This window comes from Saccopteryx leptura, chromosome 9 (genome assembly GCF_036850995.1).
Source record: "Saccopteryx leptura isolate mSacLep1 chromosome 9, mSacLep1_pri_phased_curated, whole genome shotgun sequence".
NCBI lineage: Eukaryota > Metazoa > Chordata > Mammalia > Chiroptera > Emballonuridae > Saccopteryx > Saccopteryx leptura.
In genome coordinates, this window is record NC_089511.1 from 37991001 (window position 1) to 38005239 (window position 14239).

Genomic DNA, 14239 nt, shown 5'->3' on the forward strand with positions numbered 1-14239 from the left:
AGAGAAAAACTTGGAACTGAGAAGAAGAGTTCTTGGGGCAGAGGCGGAGGGAGCTAGTGCCAGCGCAGCGGGGATACGCTGAGCCCTCTTATTACAGTCCTTGTCTCACGCTCAGCTTGCCCTCCCCTACGTCAGCCCCGCAGGATGAGTCTGTTCACAAACAGAACCCATGTGCCCCATGCAGGCGCTACCTAGCACACAGTAGGTAGACTATCACTATTAGGTGAATAAATGAGATAGCAACCGTGAACATTATAAAAGCTATTTTTGAAAGCACAAGGACTGGAACTCAAAACATTACCAATCACATGCTGGGACCTGAGAATCGTTTACAACTAGATGGACGGATGGCTGTGTGCTGTAGGGGCCGTCACTGGCCCCAGGCGTCCCACCCGAGTAGACAGGGACCATGAGACTAATTTAATGGTGCAGGACAACACTTGATAAAGTGGATTAGAATAAAACTCTAAACATTGGAGACTGTCACACACAGCGAGGATGGTTTCATGGGGCTTCTGTATTGGTGAGTGTGTGAATGTGTGTAAGCATAGACACTCATGCTTGTTAGCTCTGGGTTACAATGTAAAAGATCCCCTTAAACAAAAAACCCACAAATTTATGACCCAAGGAAAAAAAAAACAAAAAAAAAAACTCTAATTCAGAACCCTAAATAAGCCTCCATTTATGTGAGGCAAAAGTTATTCAAGCAACAGGTTAGAATAGTCTGGATTATTTTAGAGGCCCATTCAAAAAGAAATTTCTTTTTAAGAAAATTGCAGGCCCTGGCCAGTTGGCTCAGTGGTAGAGCATTGGCCTGGCATATGGATGTCCCGGGTTCGATTTCCAGTCAGGACACACAGAAGAAGCAACCACTTGCTTCTCTACCCTTCCCCTCCCCTCTCCTTTCTCTCTCTCTCTTCCCATCCTGCAGCCATGGCTCAATTGGAGCAAGTTGGCTCCGGGTGCTGAGGATGGCTCCAGGGCCTCACTTCAGGCGCTAAAATAGCCTGGTTGCCAAGTAACAGAGCAATGGCTCCAGATAGGCAGAGCACTGCCCCCTAGTGGGCTTGCCGAGTGGATCCCGCTCAGGGCAGATGTGGAGTCTGTCTCTCTGCCTCCCCACTTCTCACTTAAGAAGAAAGAAAAGAAACTTGCATACTTACCATTGGATCAATCCAAACTGTATTTCCTAAAGCCAATACCACTTTTGCATCATGTAATTTTCCTATAATTTTATGATGAATGTACCTCGTAACCTGAAAAACACTGAGGTAATTAATCTGCAGTTTTTTGTTTGTTTGTTTACAGAGACAGAGAGGAACGCAGAGAGATGAGAAGCATCAATCATCAGTTTTTTGTTGCAACATCTTAGTTGTTCATTGATTGCTTTCTCATATGTGCCTTGACCGTGGGCCTTCAGCAGACCGAGTAAACCCTTGCTCAAGCCAGTGATCTTGGGCCCAAGCTGGTGAGCTTTTTGCTCAAACCAGATGAGCCTGCACTCAAGCTGACGACCTCGGGGTCTCAAACCTGGGTCCTCCGCATCCCAGTTCGACACTCTATCCACTGCACCACCAGCTGGTCAGGCTATCTGCAGTTTTAAAAACATGCCTTACTCTGAGCATGCTATATAGTTTTAGAAAACACTTCCACACATTTCATCAGAGCCTCAGAACTACACCATGAGGTAGCCAGTGGTCGGCAAACTCATTAGTCAACAGAGCCAAATAACAGTACAATGATTGAAATTTCCTTTGAAAGCCAATTTTGTTTTCGTTTTTGTTTTTTTGCATTTTTCCGAAGCTAGAAACGGGGAGGCAGTCAGACAGACTCCCGCATGCGCCTGACGGGGATCCACCCGGCATGCCCACCAGGGGGCGATGCTCTGCCCATCTGGGGCATTGCTCTGTTGCATCCAGAGCTATTCTAGCGCCTGAGGCAGAGGCCACAGAGCCATCCTCAGTGCCCGGGCCATCTTTGCTCCAATGGAACCTCAGCTGCAGGAGGGGAAGAGAGAGACAGAGAAGAAAGAGAGGGGGAGGGGTGGAGAAGCAGATGGGCGCTTCTCCTGTGTGCCCTGACCGGGAATCGAACCTGGGACTCCTGCATGCCAGGCTGATGCTCTACCACTGAGCCAACCAGCCAGGGCTGAAAGCCAAATTTTTTTATCTTAAACTATATAGGTAGGTACATTGTTACTAACTTGATTGGGGTACTCCTAAGCTGGCCAAAGAGCCGCGGTTTGCCGACCACTGAGGTAGGCTATGCAGGCCATCATGCCCCTTTCATCAACAAGGGTAACTAACAATGGAGTTTAATAAGGACAGATGCAAAAGCAGTCTCAAAAACAATGCAAGCCTCTGGACTCCTAACACTACATGCTTCCCACTGTGGACATGTGTCCCTACCTCCTCTGTTGACTGTCAACTGTCTTTAAGGCATGAATGCTTACGTCCTTGGAAGTTCAGTGAGAGTGAAGTAAGTACCAGTGTTCCTGCTGCTCCGGGTGGAGGGCACAGCAGAGAGCTGTTCTGCACAGGGACCCCTGAGTAAAGGGCCCTGTGCTGCTTCCTGCACCGTCCCTGAGCACATGGCTGTGTCCTTCCCAGCAGGACCACTGCAGGTGAGGCCTGTCGGAGCACTCGCTCAGGCACATGTTAACTCTAGGAAAGCTGAATGGGAGGGAGTGGGTTGTGGCAACTGGGTTATTTTCATCCCTGTGAACTTACTTCCCCCCATTCCCACAGAAGGCTCCTCTTCAAGAAATACTTGTGGTCTATCATCTTGACAGACCAAATGTTTCTTGAGAAACAAGGACCATGACTTCCTCACTAATGGCCACATCTGCAGAACATACATGACATCATCACACAGCAGACACTCAGCAAACACTTTCCATGCAGGAAAGGAATGCAATTCAACAAAGGTCATTTTTACTAAACTCACTACAAGTAAGGCCGTGAGTTCATCCTGTAGTGGGGAAACATTCACCTACATCTTCCCTGGATAATGTTCAACCTTGTGTATAACCCAAACTCTTGATACTCCGCCAACTACAATGGCTTATTTCATATCCTACTAACCAGACTGTACAAAAGTTAACCTTCCTTTGAGAATTCGGAGCCTCATTATGAAGAAGACTCACTGCTCTGTTGCTGAGGGTGCCTGTTTGGCCCCGTGCCCACAGCAAGGGCCTCTCGAGCCCACACTGGGCAGCCACGAGGGCCCACGTCTACCACTCCTCTGTACTCCCTGTCCTAGCCCATGCTGTTTGCACTGCCTTCAGTGCCTTATCCAGTCTCTTTGGCGATGTCCTTGTTACCCATCCCAAAGAGGCCAGAGGAAATATCGTCTCCGTTGAGAGCTTCTCTGAACTCTCACTTTCCTTGTCCATCCTCCCAACCCCAATGGAATGACCTGACCTCTCCAAGAAGTGGCCTTCACCCACGTCCCCCCTTGGATAGGGAGGCCTATTCTACAGATTCTTACACTGTCTCATCTCCTTAAGCTGACAGCCAATTTTATCATGACACATACTTCACACCAATTCTACGTCTGTGAGTGCTAATGGCAACCCACATGTGGCAACAAGGGTGCCCACCTCAGAGCTAGGTCTGCGCGAGGCGGCCGGGAGTGCAGCCCCAGACCTGCAGCGATCCAGACTGCTTTCACTGCTTAGGAACATGGAGCATTTTACCCAAACGCAATACTCTAAATTCAAATAGTCCTCAACTCCGTGTATGTTCTGTGTTAAATATATTCTAAAAGCGAACTATAAAAGGCCAAAGTAACTCACCTTTGGATTCCACTCAGTTTCATTGTCAGCGGGCTTCACTCTACAAACAATAAACTCCACTGCCTGAGGGGGCAGAGTGTGGAAATTTGGGGGGAGATGCAGTAGTTGATCCCTTGTGATGAGTCCAGTTCTGCCTTCATCTATAAACTTTACAAGGACATTATCCAGAGACCAAGTGTCTTCTTTTTGGCTCACCTCCAACACCTGAACCCTGGAGAACAACAGTGGCACAAGTCTGACAGAGACTCTAACATGGAAACAACCTTCACCTCAACTTACCCATTAAATGCTAAATATATAATAAGACGCCTAACTGCATGGTTTTACTCCATACTAGAAATAAGAGTGGTCAAGGGCACTTAGCAATGGTTTATTTAAAGTATACCTAAATATAATGAAGTAAGTCCCTTTATTTGACCACACATTACAATTTTTAAGTTTCCCAATCTAAGTTATCACCCAGTGGAGTCGGGCATGGCATGCAAAGAATGGGGTGCAAACAGACACGTGAGTCATCCTGCCTGGGCAGGAATGCTGTGCCATTTACTGAGCTGACCTTAGAGTGACATGGCCTTGCCAAGGCTCAGTCTGCTTATCATCAAAATAAAATTGACATCACATCCTTTGAAAATTAAATGAGTTAACAATTTATGTGCAGACAGTGACGGCTCCAGAATTGTTGGTATATAAACACTACACTGTCGTCCATGCTCTGTGCTCAGGAGCCTGGGGTCAGACAAATCCCAGGTATAGAAATGTACCCTGGCTCTGGGGACCATGACACTACCACCACCCTCCTGGAAGACAGTAGGCCAACCACGGGAACAGTGGGCACAGTGAAGACAGGTCAAATGGGGATGCCACAGCACTGCAAGTCACCTTGTGCTTCACAACTTTTCAAGATGAAATAAGACAGTCTACCTGTGAAAAACACCTTTCTCTGCTAATCCATATAATCCAGATTTCTCCACATTTTTGACAGCTGTTTTATTACTGGGATCCTCAAAATACTTCTTCATTTCGGCATGAAGAGTTTCACAAAGATCCATTTGTTTATCAGCTATGAGACCAAAGTAATTTGTTGCATTCAAAATGTAAAGGGGTATTATCTGAAACATAAAAACATATACAGAAAATAAAATCAAGCTAAACCCAAGACCTGTCTGCGAAATCAGCACCTGACCTAAAAGCCCAAAGCATATGAACAAGAATTTAAAAATCAGGCCAAAGAACAAATAAAACAAAATAAAAGCATTAGCATATCCACAAATAGAGTTTCACTTTAAATCTAACAGAAATATTTTTTATGATTTTTTTTCCTCTTTTTGAGAGAGAGAGAGAGAAACAGGAGAGAGATAAGAAGCATCAACTCATAGCTGAGGCACTTTGGTTGTTCATTGATTGTTTTCTCATGTGTGCCTTGACCAGGGGGCTACAGCAGAGTGAGTGACCCCTTGCTCAAGCCAGCGACCTTTGGGCTCAAGCCAGCAACCATGGGGTCATGTGTATGATCCCACACTCAAGCCAGTGACCCCGCAATCAAGCTGGTGAACTCGTGCTCAAGCCAGATGAGCCCATGCTCAAGCTGGTGACCTTAGGGTTTTAAATCTTGGTCCTCAGCACCCTAGGCCGACATGCTATCCACTGTGCCACCATCTGATCAGGCTTTTGGTGAATCTTATTATTTTAAAACTGTATTATTAGGTAAGTGTTCCTTTATTTTCTAACTGCACTATGTAAAAATCATCCTAAATAGCACCCCTTTCTCTTGAGCCCCTTCTGATCTCTGTCCACTTAATAGGAGGTATTTTAGTGAAGCCTGCTGTGCCTGAGGCACTAGGCCACAGAGATGAAGCTGTGCCCTCCAGGGACCCTCAGCAACACCACAGCCAGAGTGTGCTCAAGAGGACAGTTCCTTGCAGTCAAATGTCTGCAGGCTCAGCAGTGTGTGAGGGGGATGCTAGCGTGCGTGTGTTAGCGAGAGCATGGAGAAGGCATTCCAGAGGGAGCACACAGTGGGAATCAGCCAGGAGCCCTGGCTGCCCAGAGCAGATGCCAGGAGTGAGAACGGGTTACTTGGCGGGATGGTGGAGAAGGTAGTGCTGACTGGGAGGCAAGCAAGGCAGGGATGAGGGCGAGGTCACCCTGAGCCCATGTGATCAAAGAGAGTACCAGATCCCACCAAGCTGACAGCTCCTCCAACTTCACTGCGTGTCCTTTCCCACTCACTGCCAATGAGCCTGTGCTGTCCCACAGACACTCTACATGAACCCTACCTCAGGGTCTTTGTACTGGTTGGTTCCTCTACCTCAGGGGTCCCCAAACTTTTTACACAGGGGGCCAGTTCACTGCCCCTCAGACCATTGGGGGGCCGCCACATACAGTGCTCCTCTCACTGACCACCAGTGAAAGAGGTGCCCCTTTCCGGAAGTGCGGCGGGAGCTGTATAAATGGTTTCAGGGGGCCACATGCGGCCCGCGGGCCGTAGTTTGGGGACGCCTGCACTTGGAGTATTCTTCATCAGAGCTCCCATGGCTGGATCCTTCTTATCCAGCCCTCAGTGCAGCTGACCCCTCTCCCCCAGAGTCCCTCCCTCCCTGTAATTCCCAAAGGGCCCTTAGCCCCAACACACTTCCACAGCACAATCCTGGTTTTTCAGTGCATTTCACTCTCTTCATAGTACATCTTTCTAATTCGCCTGTCTACTGTGACCATCCCCTCTGGAATGTCAGCAGGAAGAGGACAGGTGACATGTCTGTCATGGTTCCTGAGCCAGTCATGCTCCAGCACCCTGGAGAAAGCCCTGTACCAAACCCTCAGTGCTTCCTCAAGCCCACACCACCTCCGCAGGAGTGCAGTAACCCTCAACTGGGCAGGGGCCTCTCCCAGGTCTTCTCCCCTATGGAGCAGGGCCCAGCAGTCCGGCATTCCACTCATTAGCCCACTTGGTGATGGCAGTGAACATGAGGTGGTACGGAGAGAGAGCAAACCTCTCCCTACAATGTTGCAAGGAATGGGCAGGGCATAATATATACCAATAACAACACTTTTCAAAAAGAAACACAAAGAAAACTGTCAGGAAATATACTAAAATGCTAATGGTGACTGTATAGAATGATAGTAATATAGGGGAAAGTTTCTTTGCCCCTGTAGTTCCCAAATTAGGAGACTCTATGTTAAGGAGAGGGGCCTCAGCACACATGGGTAAGCAAAACCTAGGCCTGAGCTGGCATCAGTCTGTGGCAGTCCCCTCTGTATGTCATCAGCACATCTAAAGACATATTACATTGGCTTGACCTGTGGTGGCGCAACAGACAAAGAGATGACCTGGAATGTTGAGGTTGCCAGTCTGAAACCCTGGGCTTACTGGGTCAAGGCACATATGCCAAGCAACCAATGGGCCTTGGCCAGTTGGCTCAGTGGTAGAGTGTCAGCCTGGCGTGTGGATATCCCGGGTTCAATTCCCAGTCAGGGCACACAAGAGAAACACCCATCTGCTTCCCCACCAATCCCCCTATTACTTCTTTCTCTCTTTCTCTCTCTCTCTCTTCCCTTCCTGTAGCCATGGCTCAATTGGAGCAAGTTGGCCTCGGGCACTGAGGATGGCTCCATGGCCTCTACCTCAAGCACTAAGAAGACCTCTGTTGCTGAGCAACAGAACAATGCCCCAGATGGGCAGGGCATTGCCTTGCTGGGTGGATCCTGGTCAGGACACACATGGGAGTCTGTCTATGCCTCCCCAACTCTCAATGAATTAAAAAAAGAAAAAGCAAATGACGAACAACTAAAGTAAAGCAACTATGAGTTGATACCTTCTGCTCCCCCTAACCCCCCTGTAAAATTAATAAAATCTTTAAAATCAATATTTAAAAAAAAAAAAAAACATATTAAATTGGTTGAATGAAGGTGGCAAAAAGCAGCTTGTGGACTGAACTCTCTTGACAGAAGAAGACCATGAGGCCTCCTGACAGGGTAGAGCAATCAACTTGTCCTGGCCTACCTCACACTGTCCTGGTTTCAGCACTGACAGTGCCACATGCCAGAAAAACCCTCAGTTCTGGACACATTGGGAGGGTCCCTTTTCACCATCCCAACACCCACCTGTTTTGATTCTACTCTGTCTGGTACCTATGCACAAAACTAATTCTGTCTGTTCTGTCTGTTACGGTTGCAGGATATAAGGTAAGAATACAAAATTCAACTGCATTTTTTTTTTTTAAGCTGGAAACCGGGAGAGACAGTCAGACAGACTCCCGCATGCGCCCGACCGGGATCCACCCGGCACGCCCACCAGGGGCGATGCTCTGCCCACCAGGGGGCGATGCTCTGCCCCTCCGGGGCGTCACTCCACCACGACCAGAGCCACTCTAGTGCCTGGGGCAGAGGCCAAGGAGCCATCCCCAGCGCCCGGGCCATCTTTGCTCCAATGGAGCCTCGGCTGCGGGAGGGGAAAGAAAGAGACAGAGAGGAAGGGGGGGTGGAGAAGCAAATGGGCGCCTCTCCTATGTGCCCTGGCCGGGAATCGAACCCGGGTCCCCCACACGCCAGGCCGACGCTCCACCGCCGAGCCAACCGGCCAGGGTCTTAACTGCATTTTTAAAACAACTAAAAAATGAAGTTTTAAGAAAAAACACTGACAACAGCACCCAAGAACATGAGATATTAGGGTTAAATTTAACACACTAAATACAAGATCTATCTACTGAAAAATATAACACCTTACAGAAATTAAAAATTACCTAGACAAATGGAGTAATATGTCACATTAATGGATAGAAGAATCAGTATTGTTTAGATAGCAATTCTTCCCACATTAATCCACAGACTCAATGCAATGCCAATCAAAATCCCAGCAGGCTTCTAAGTAGAGATTGGCAAGCTGATTCTAAAATGTTATACGGAACTTGACCTGTGGTGGCACAGTGGATTGAGTGTCAGCCTCCTACACTGAGGGCCCCAGTTTGAAACCCCAAGGTCGCCAGCTACAGCTCAAGGCTTGTCAGCTTGAGTGTGAGTTGCTAGCTTGAGTGCAGTATTATCGACATGATCCCAAGGTTGCTGGCTTGAAGCCCGAAGTGACTGGCTTGAGCAAGGGGGTCACTGACTCCACTTGAGCCCTCCAGTCAAGGCACGTATGAGAAGCAATCAATGAACAACTAAAGTGAAACAACTACCAAGTTGATGCTTTTCATCTCTCTCCTTGCCCTCTCTTTCTCCCTTATCTCTCTCTAAAATGTTATATGGCTATACAAAGGACTAGTCAAAATGATACTGGAGCCTGACCAGGCGGTGGCGCAGTGGATAGAGCGTCGGACTGGGATGTGGAGGACCCAGGTTCGAGATCCCGAGGTCGCCAGCTTGAGCATGGGCTCATCTGGTTTGAGCAAGGCTCATCAGCTTGAGCCCAAGGTTGCTGGCTCGAGCAAGGGGTCACTCAGTCTGCTGTAGCCCCCGGTCAAGGCACATATGAGAAATCAATCAATGAACAACTAAGAAGCCACAAGGAAGAATTGTTGTTTCACATCTCTCTCCCTTCTTGTCTGTCTTCCCTATCTGTCCCTCTCTGACTCTCCCTGTCTTTGCCACACACACAAAAAAAAGATACTGGAGAAGATAGCCAAAGTTGGAAGACTTACTTAAACAGTTTTTAAGATTATAAAGTGCAGCCTGACCAGGTGGTGGCGCAGTGGATAGAGCGTCGGACTGGGATGCAGAGGACCCGGGTTCGAGACCCCGAGGTCGCGAGCTTGAGTGCAGGCTCATCTGGTTTGAGGGAAAGCCCACCAGCTTGAACCCAAGGTCGCTGGCTCCAGCAGGGGTTACTCGGTCTGCTGAAGGCCCATGGTTAAGGCACATATGAGAAAGCAATCAATGAACAACTAAGGTGTTGCAACGCACAATGAAAAACTAATGATTGATGCTTCTCATCTCTCTCCATTCCTGTCTGTCTGTCCCTGTCTATCCCTCTCTCTGACTCACTCTCTGTCTCTGTAAAAAATAAATTAAAAATAAATAAATAAATAAATAAAGATTATAAAGTGCAAATAATCAAGACAGTATGTTATTGTATAAAGATAGACAAAACAGACCAAGAAACAGAATAAAGAATTCAGAATTCACATATATGTTCACCTGATTTATGTCAAAGGTGCCAATGTAATTTAGGGGGAAAAGAAGGTCTTTCTGAGGCTGGAGCAACCAATTATCCCTAGGGAAAAAACTCTGACCCCTAGTCACATCTCACACAAAATTAATCCATGATGGATCTGAGACCTAAATGGAAAACTATAAAGCTTCTAAAATAAGAACACAGGGAAAATTTCTGCAAATTTAGGGTAGGCAAAAATTTATTATGGCATAAAAAACACAAAACATAGAATAAAAAGTAGTAAACTAGACTTCATCAGAAGTTGAAACCTTTGATTTTCAACTGGCAGAAATATTTGCAATATACCTGACAAAGGATATTCAGAATATACAGAGAATTCTTAGAACTCAACAAAAGAAAACCCTAAATTTTAAAAATGAGTATAAATTCTGAACAGAGAGTTCAAAAAAGAAAAGCTACGAATAGCCAATAAATAGTGAAAAGATGTTCAAGATTCTTTCTCACAAGGGAAATACAAATAAGAAATTAGTGCAAATGCAAGAGAGTGGCAAAAATTAAAGACTTGAGAATACCAAGTATTAATGAACTTGTATCAACTGAAATTCTCATATGCAGTGCTGATGAGAATGCAATTTCTTATAAACATACACTTATCACATGATCCAGCAATATCACCCCAATGTTTTACTCAAGAGAAATGAAAACATACTGTAGCCTAATCAGGCAGTGATGCAGTGAAGAGAGCGTCAGCCTGGGACAATGAAGACCCGGGTTCAAAACCCCTAGGTCGCCGGCTTGAGCACGGGCTCATCTAGCTTGAGAGCAAGCTCACCAGCTTGAGTATGGGATCAAAGACATGACCCCATGGTCACTGGCTTTAGCCCAAAGGTCACTGGCCCAAGGTTGCTGGTTTGAGTTCAAGGTCACTGGCTCAACTGGAGCTCCCTGGTCAAGGCACGTATGAGAAAGCAATCAATGAACAACTAAGATGCCACAACAACAAAGTTGATGCTTTTCATCTCTCTCCCTTCCTGTCTGTTGGTCCCTGTCTGTCCCTCTCTCTCTCACTAAACCAAACAAAGAAGTATTCACTAAAATGACCATTAATCATTCAACAGAAGGATCTTTAACAGAACCTACTTTGATGTATCCAAACACTGGTACAGCCAGGTTGGATAATTTCCTTGGCATGTCTATTTCTGGATTAATATGGTGTCGATCAGGACAGATCCTTTTGTCTCTGAAAAAAAAGGTAATTGGATTTTAAAACTAGAAAAAAATCTATTCATTAAAATCAGAAAATTTTTACTTGAAACACTTTAAAAATTAAGTAATCACTGGAACAGAGTGACAACTGACCTAGAGACAAATATTTCTTACATAAGGACACAAAAAACAGTAGCCATGAAATACTTCATCAAAATTTAAAACGTCTGTTCACCAAAAAACTATTAAAAGAGTAAAAACACAAGCCATAGAAAAGATATTCTTAATGCATATATCTGACAAAGAACTTACATCTAGAATAAATAAATTAACCCTACAAACCAATAAGAAAAAGATAAACACCCCATTTAAAAATGGGAAAAAGACCTGAACAGGCACATAAAAAAAAAAGGGTGGTCCAATGTCCCACAAGCATATAAGACATTCACTATCATTAATTATTAGAAAAACACAAATGAGAATCACAATAGTTTATCAGTATACCCCAGAATACTAAGTGTTGGTGAGGATATGGGGCAACTCAAACTTTATAAAATATTACTGATTAAACCATAAAATGGTCAATCATTTTGGAAAAATTAAACTTATGCTTCTCCCAGGACCCACCCAGCAATTCCACTCCAAAACAGATACCCAAGAGAAATGGGTTGGTATTTCTACAAAAACAGATACAAGAATGTTCATAGCAGCTTTATACATAACAGCCCAAACTGGAAACCACCTACAGGTCCATCAAAAGAAGAACGGATATATACATTGTGATATATTTCATACAATGCAATACTGAGTCACTAAATAAACAAATAAATAAAATACTGATAGACAGAACAATACAGATAAATGTCAAAGATAGACCTGGGATATAAAACTGAAACTCATGGACATAGATAAAAGTGAAGTAGTTACTAGGAGGTGGAGAGAGGGGTGTAAAGAGGGACAAATATACATACAGTGATGGAAAATGACTTGACTTTGGGTGATGGGCACACAACGTAATAAACAGTTCAAATGATACAGGTATGTTTACCTGAAACCTATGTACTCTTATTGTTCAATGTCACCCCATTAAATTTAATTTCTAAATTTAAAAATATGTCACAGATACTAGATTGAACATGAAATTCAAAAACAAGCAAAATTAATCAATGCTGATAGCTATCAGGAGGGTGGTTGCTTCTGGAGGACGGGCAAGCTGGGAAGAAGCATGAAGGGCCCCCCAGTGCACATTCAGAACTGCGTGGGGTTTACATGGGTGTTCATACATGCAATAATTCATCAAGCTGTGATCATCTGTGTGCTTTACTGTATACCTCAATTATAAAAATAGATGACTGTCTTACTTGCAAAATCCAAAAGACTTAAGATATGAACAAAGAGGCCTTCTGGCTTTTTTATCTTCCCGGGCTTCTAGCACCCCCGCAGTGAACTCGCATAGCTCCGGTGGGATCTTGGCATCTGCTCTTTCCAAGTAGTGCAGGATGCTGACTGCATGGCCTGCACTTCTCTCCGTCAGCAGCAGGACAGATTTGGTTTTTTTATCTCCCTGTTTCACAGGAGAACCCTTAATCGAAGGTGAATAAAGGAAGTGGGTCATCCATACCAGACTAAATGATAACTATGTGGACTCTGAATTTTTCATTACACAGTGGAATAAAAATAATAAAAACAATCAAACCTGTTCAATTAAACTCTGAAAATGATCAGACATGCAATATAGGCGTCCACCAAAAATTTTTGGTGAAGAAGGAAAGTTGAAGTGAATCACACACGTGGCATCAGTGATGGCCAAAAGTGGTATGCAGTCATCAGTCAAGGCTAGAGAAAAGGATGCCAACAATTTCAAATGAGGCTAAGGTTTCACCACACTTATTCTACCATGTAATTTCCACAACTATACTTCAATACAATTCTTTATTGCATTTTACTATTTATTTATTTATTTGTATTTTTCTGAAGTGAGAAGTGAGAAGGCAGAGAGACAGACTCTCACATGCACCCGACCAGGATCCACCCAGAAAGCCCACTAGGGGATGATGCTCAGCCCATCTGGAGTGTTGCTCCGTTGCAACTGGAGCCATTCTAGCTCCTGAGGCGGAAGCCATGGAGCCGTCATCAGCACCCAGGCCAATTTTGCTACAATGGAGCCTTGGCTGCGGGAGGGGAAGAAAGAGATAGAGAGAAAGGAGAGGGAGAGGGATGGAGAAGCAGATGGGTGTTTCTCCTGTGTGCCTTGGCTGGGAATTGAACCTGGGACTTCCACACGCCGGGCCGATGCTTTACCACTGAGCCAACTAGATGCGGCCGCATTTTGCTTTTTAAATGCAAAGAAACTTCTTTCCCATTTTTGTTTTTTTTTCAGCCTGACCAGTTTTGGCCCAGTAGAGCGTCAACCTGGGACACTAGGTTCAAAATCCTCATGTCGCCAGCTTGAGTGCTGGCTCACCAGCTTGAACCCAAAGGTGGCTGCCTTGAAGCCCAAGGTCACTTTCTTGAGCCCAAGGTAAGCTGGCTTGAGTCCAAAGTCACTGGCTTGAGCAAGGAGTCACTGGCTCAGATGGAGCCCCACCCCCACGTCAAGGCACTCATGAGAAGCAATCAGTAAACAACTAAAAGTGCTGCAACTAAGAGTTGATGTTTCTCATCCCTGTCCCTTCCTGTCTGTTTCTCTCTAAAAAATAAAAAAAGTCACAGGCCAGTGATTAAGTTTTAAAAGTGGTCTCCTTTTAGCTTAGTAAAAAATGCCTGTTCTAGATTTGGCAAAAAATGCCAAATCTAGGCTACCTCTATACATTTTACAATTATTTTACACATTTTGACTTTAAAATTTTTAATACTAAATGTAACAATTATTTACGGTATGTTTCATCACAGGCACTTGTATATACATAAATGAGCCCGTGATCTTCAGCTGGAACATCTGGGAACATGTCTGGACTAGGGGTGCTGCCTAACGACCTGAGAGCCCGAAGGCACTTCGATCCACTTCAACATTCAAATATTAATAATGGTTAACTTTCATTTTGAAATTAAGATTACTAATAAACCCTCAATCTGGAAAATGATGAGAAATCTGGAGATGAGATATATAAATGAAGATCAAATCCCTA

At 45.0% G+C, this 14239-nt stretch overlaps 1 protein-coding gene across 3 annotated transcripts in view; it reads right to left on the minus strand.

Moving 5' to 3' along the window:
- The window catches only part of TDRD12 (tudor domain containing 12), a 134221-nt gene that overhangs the window by 14732 nt on the left and 105250 nt on the right, over window positions 1-14239 (minus strand). For all 3 annotated transcript variants that reach the window (XM_066349172.1, XM_066349173.1, XM_066349174.1), the window contains 6 exons: window positions 12808-12947; window positions 12473-12693; window positions 11046-11145; window positions 4718-4905; window positions 3797-4007; window positions 1164-1256 (listed from right to left, as the gene is read on the minus strand). In XM_066349172.1, the coding sequence (XP_066205269.1) occupies window positions 1164-1256; window positions 3797-4007; window positions 4718-4905; window positions 11046-11145; window positions 12473-12693; window positions 12808-12947 (953 nt within the window). The remainder of the gene's footprint in view (window positions 1-1163; window positions 1257-3796; window positions 4008-4717; window positions 4906-11045; window positions 11146-12472; window positions 12694-12807; window positions 12948-14239) is intronic.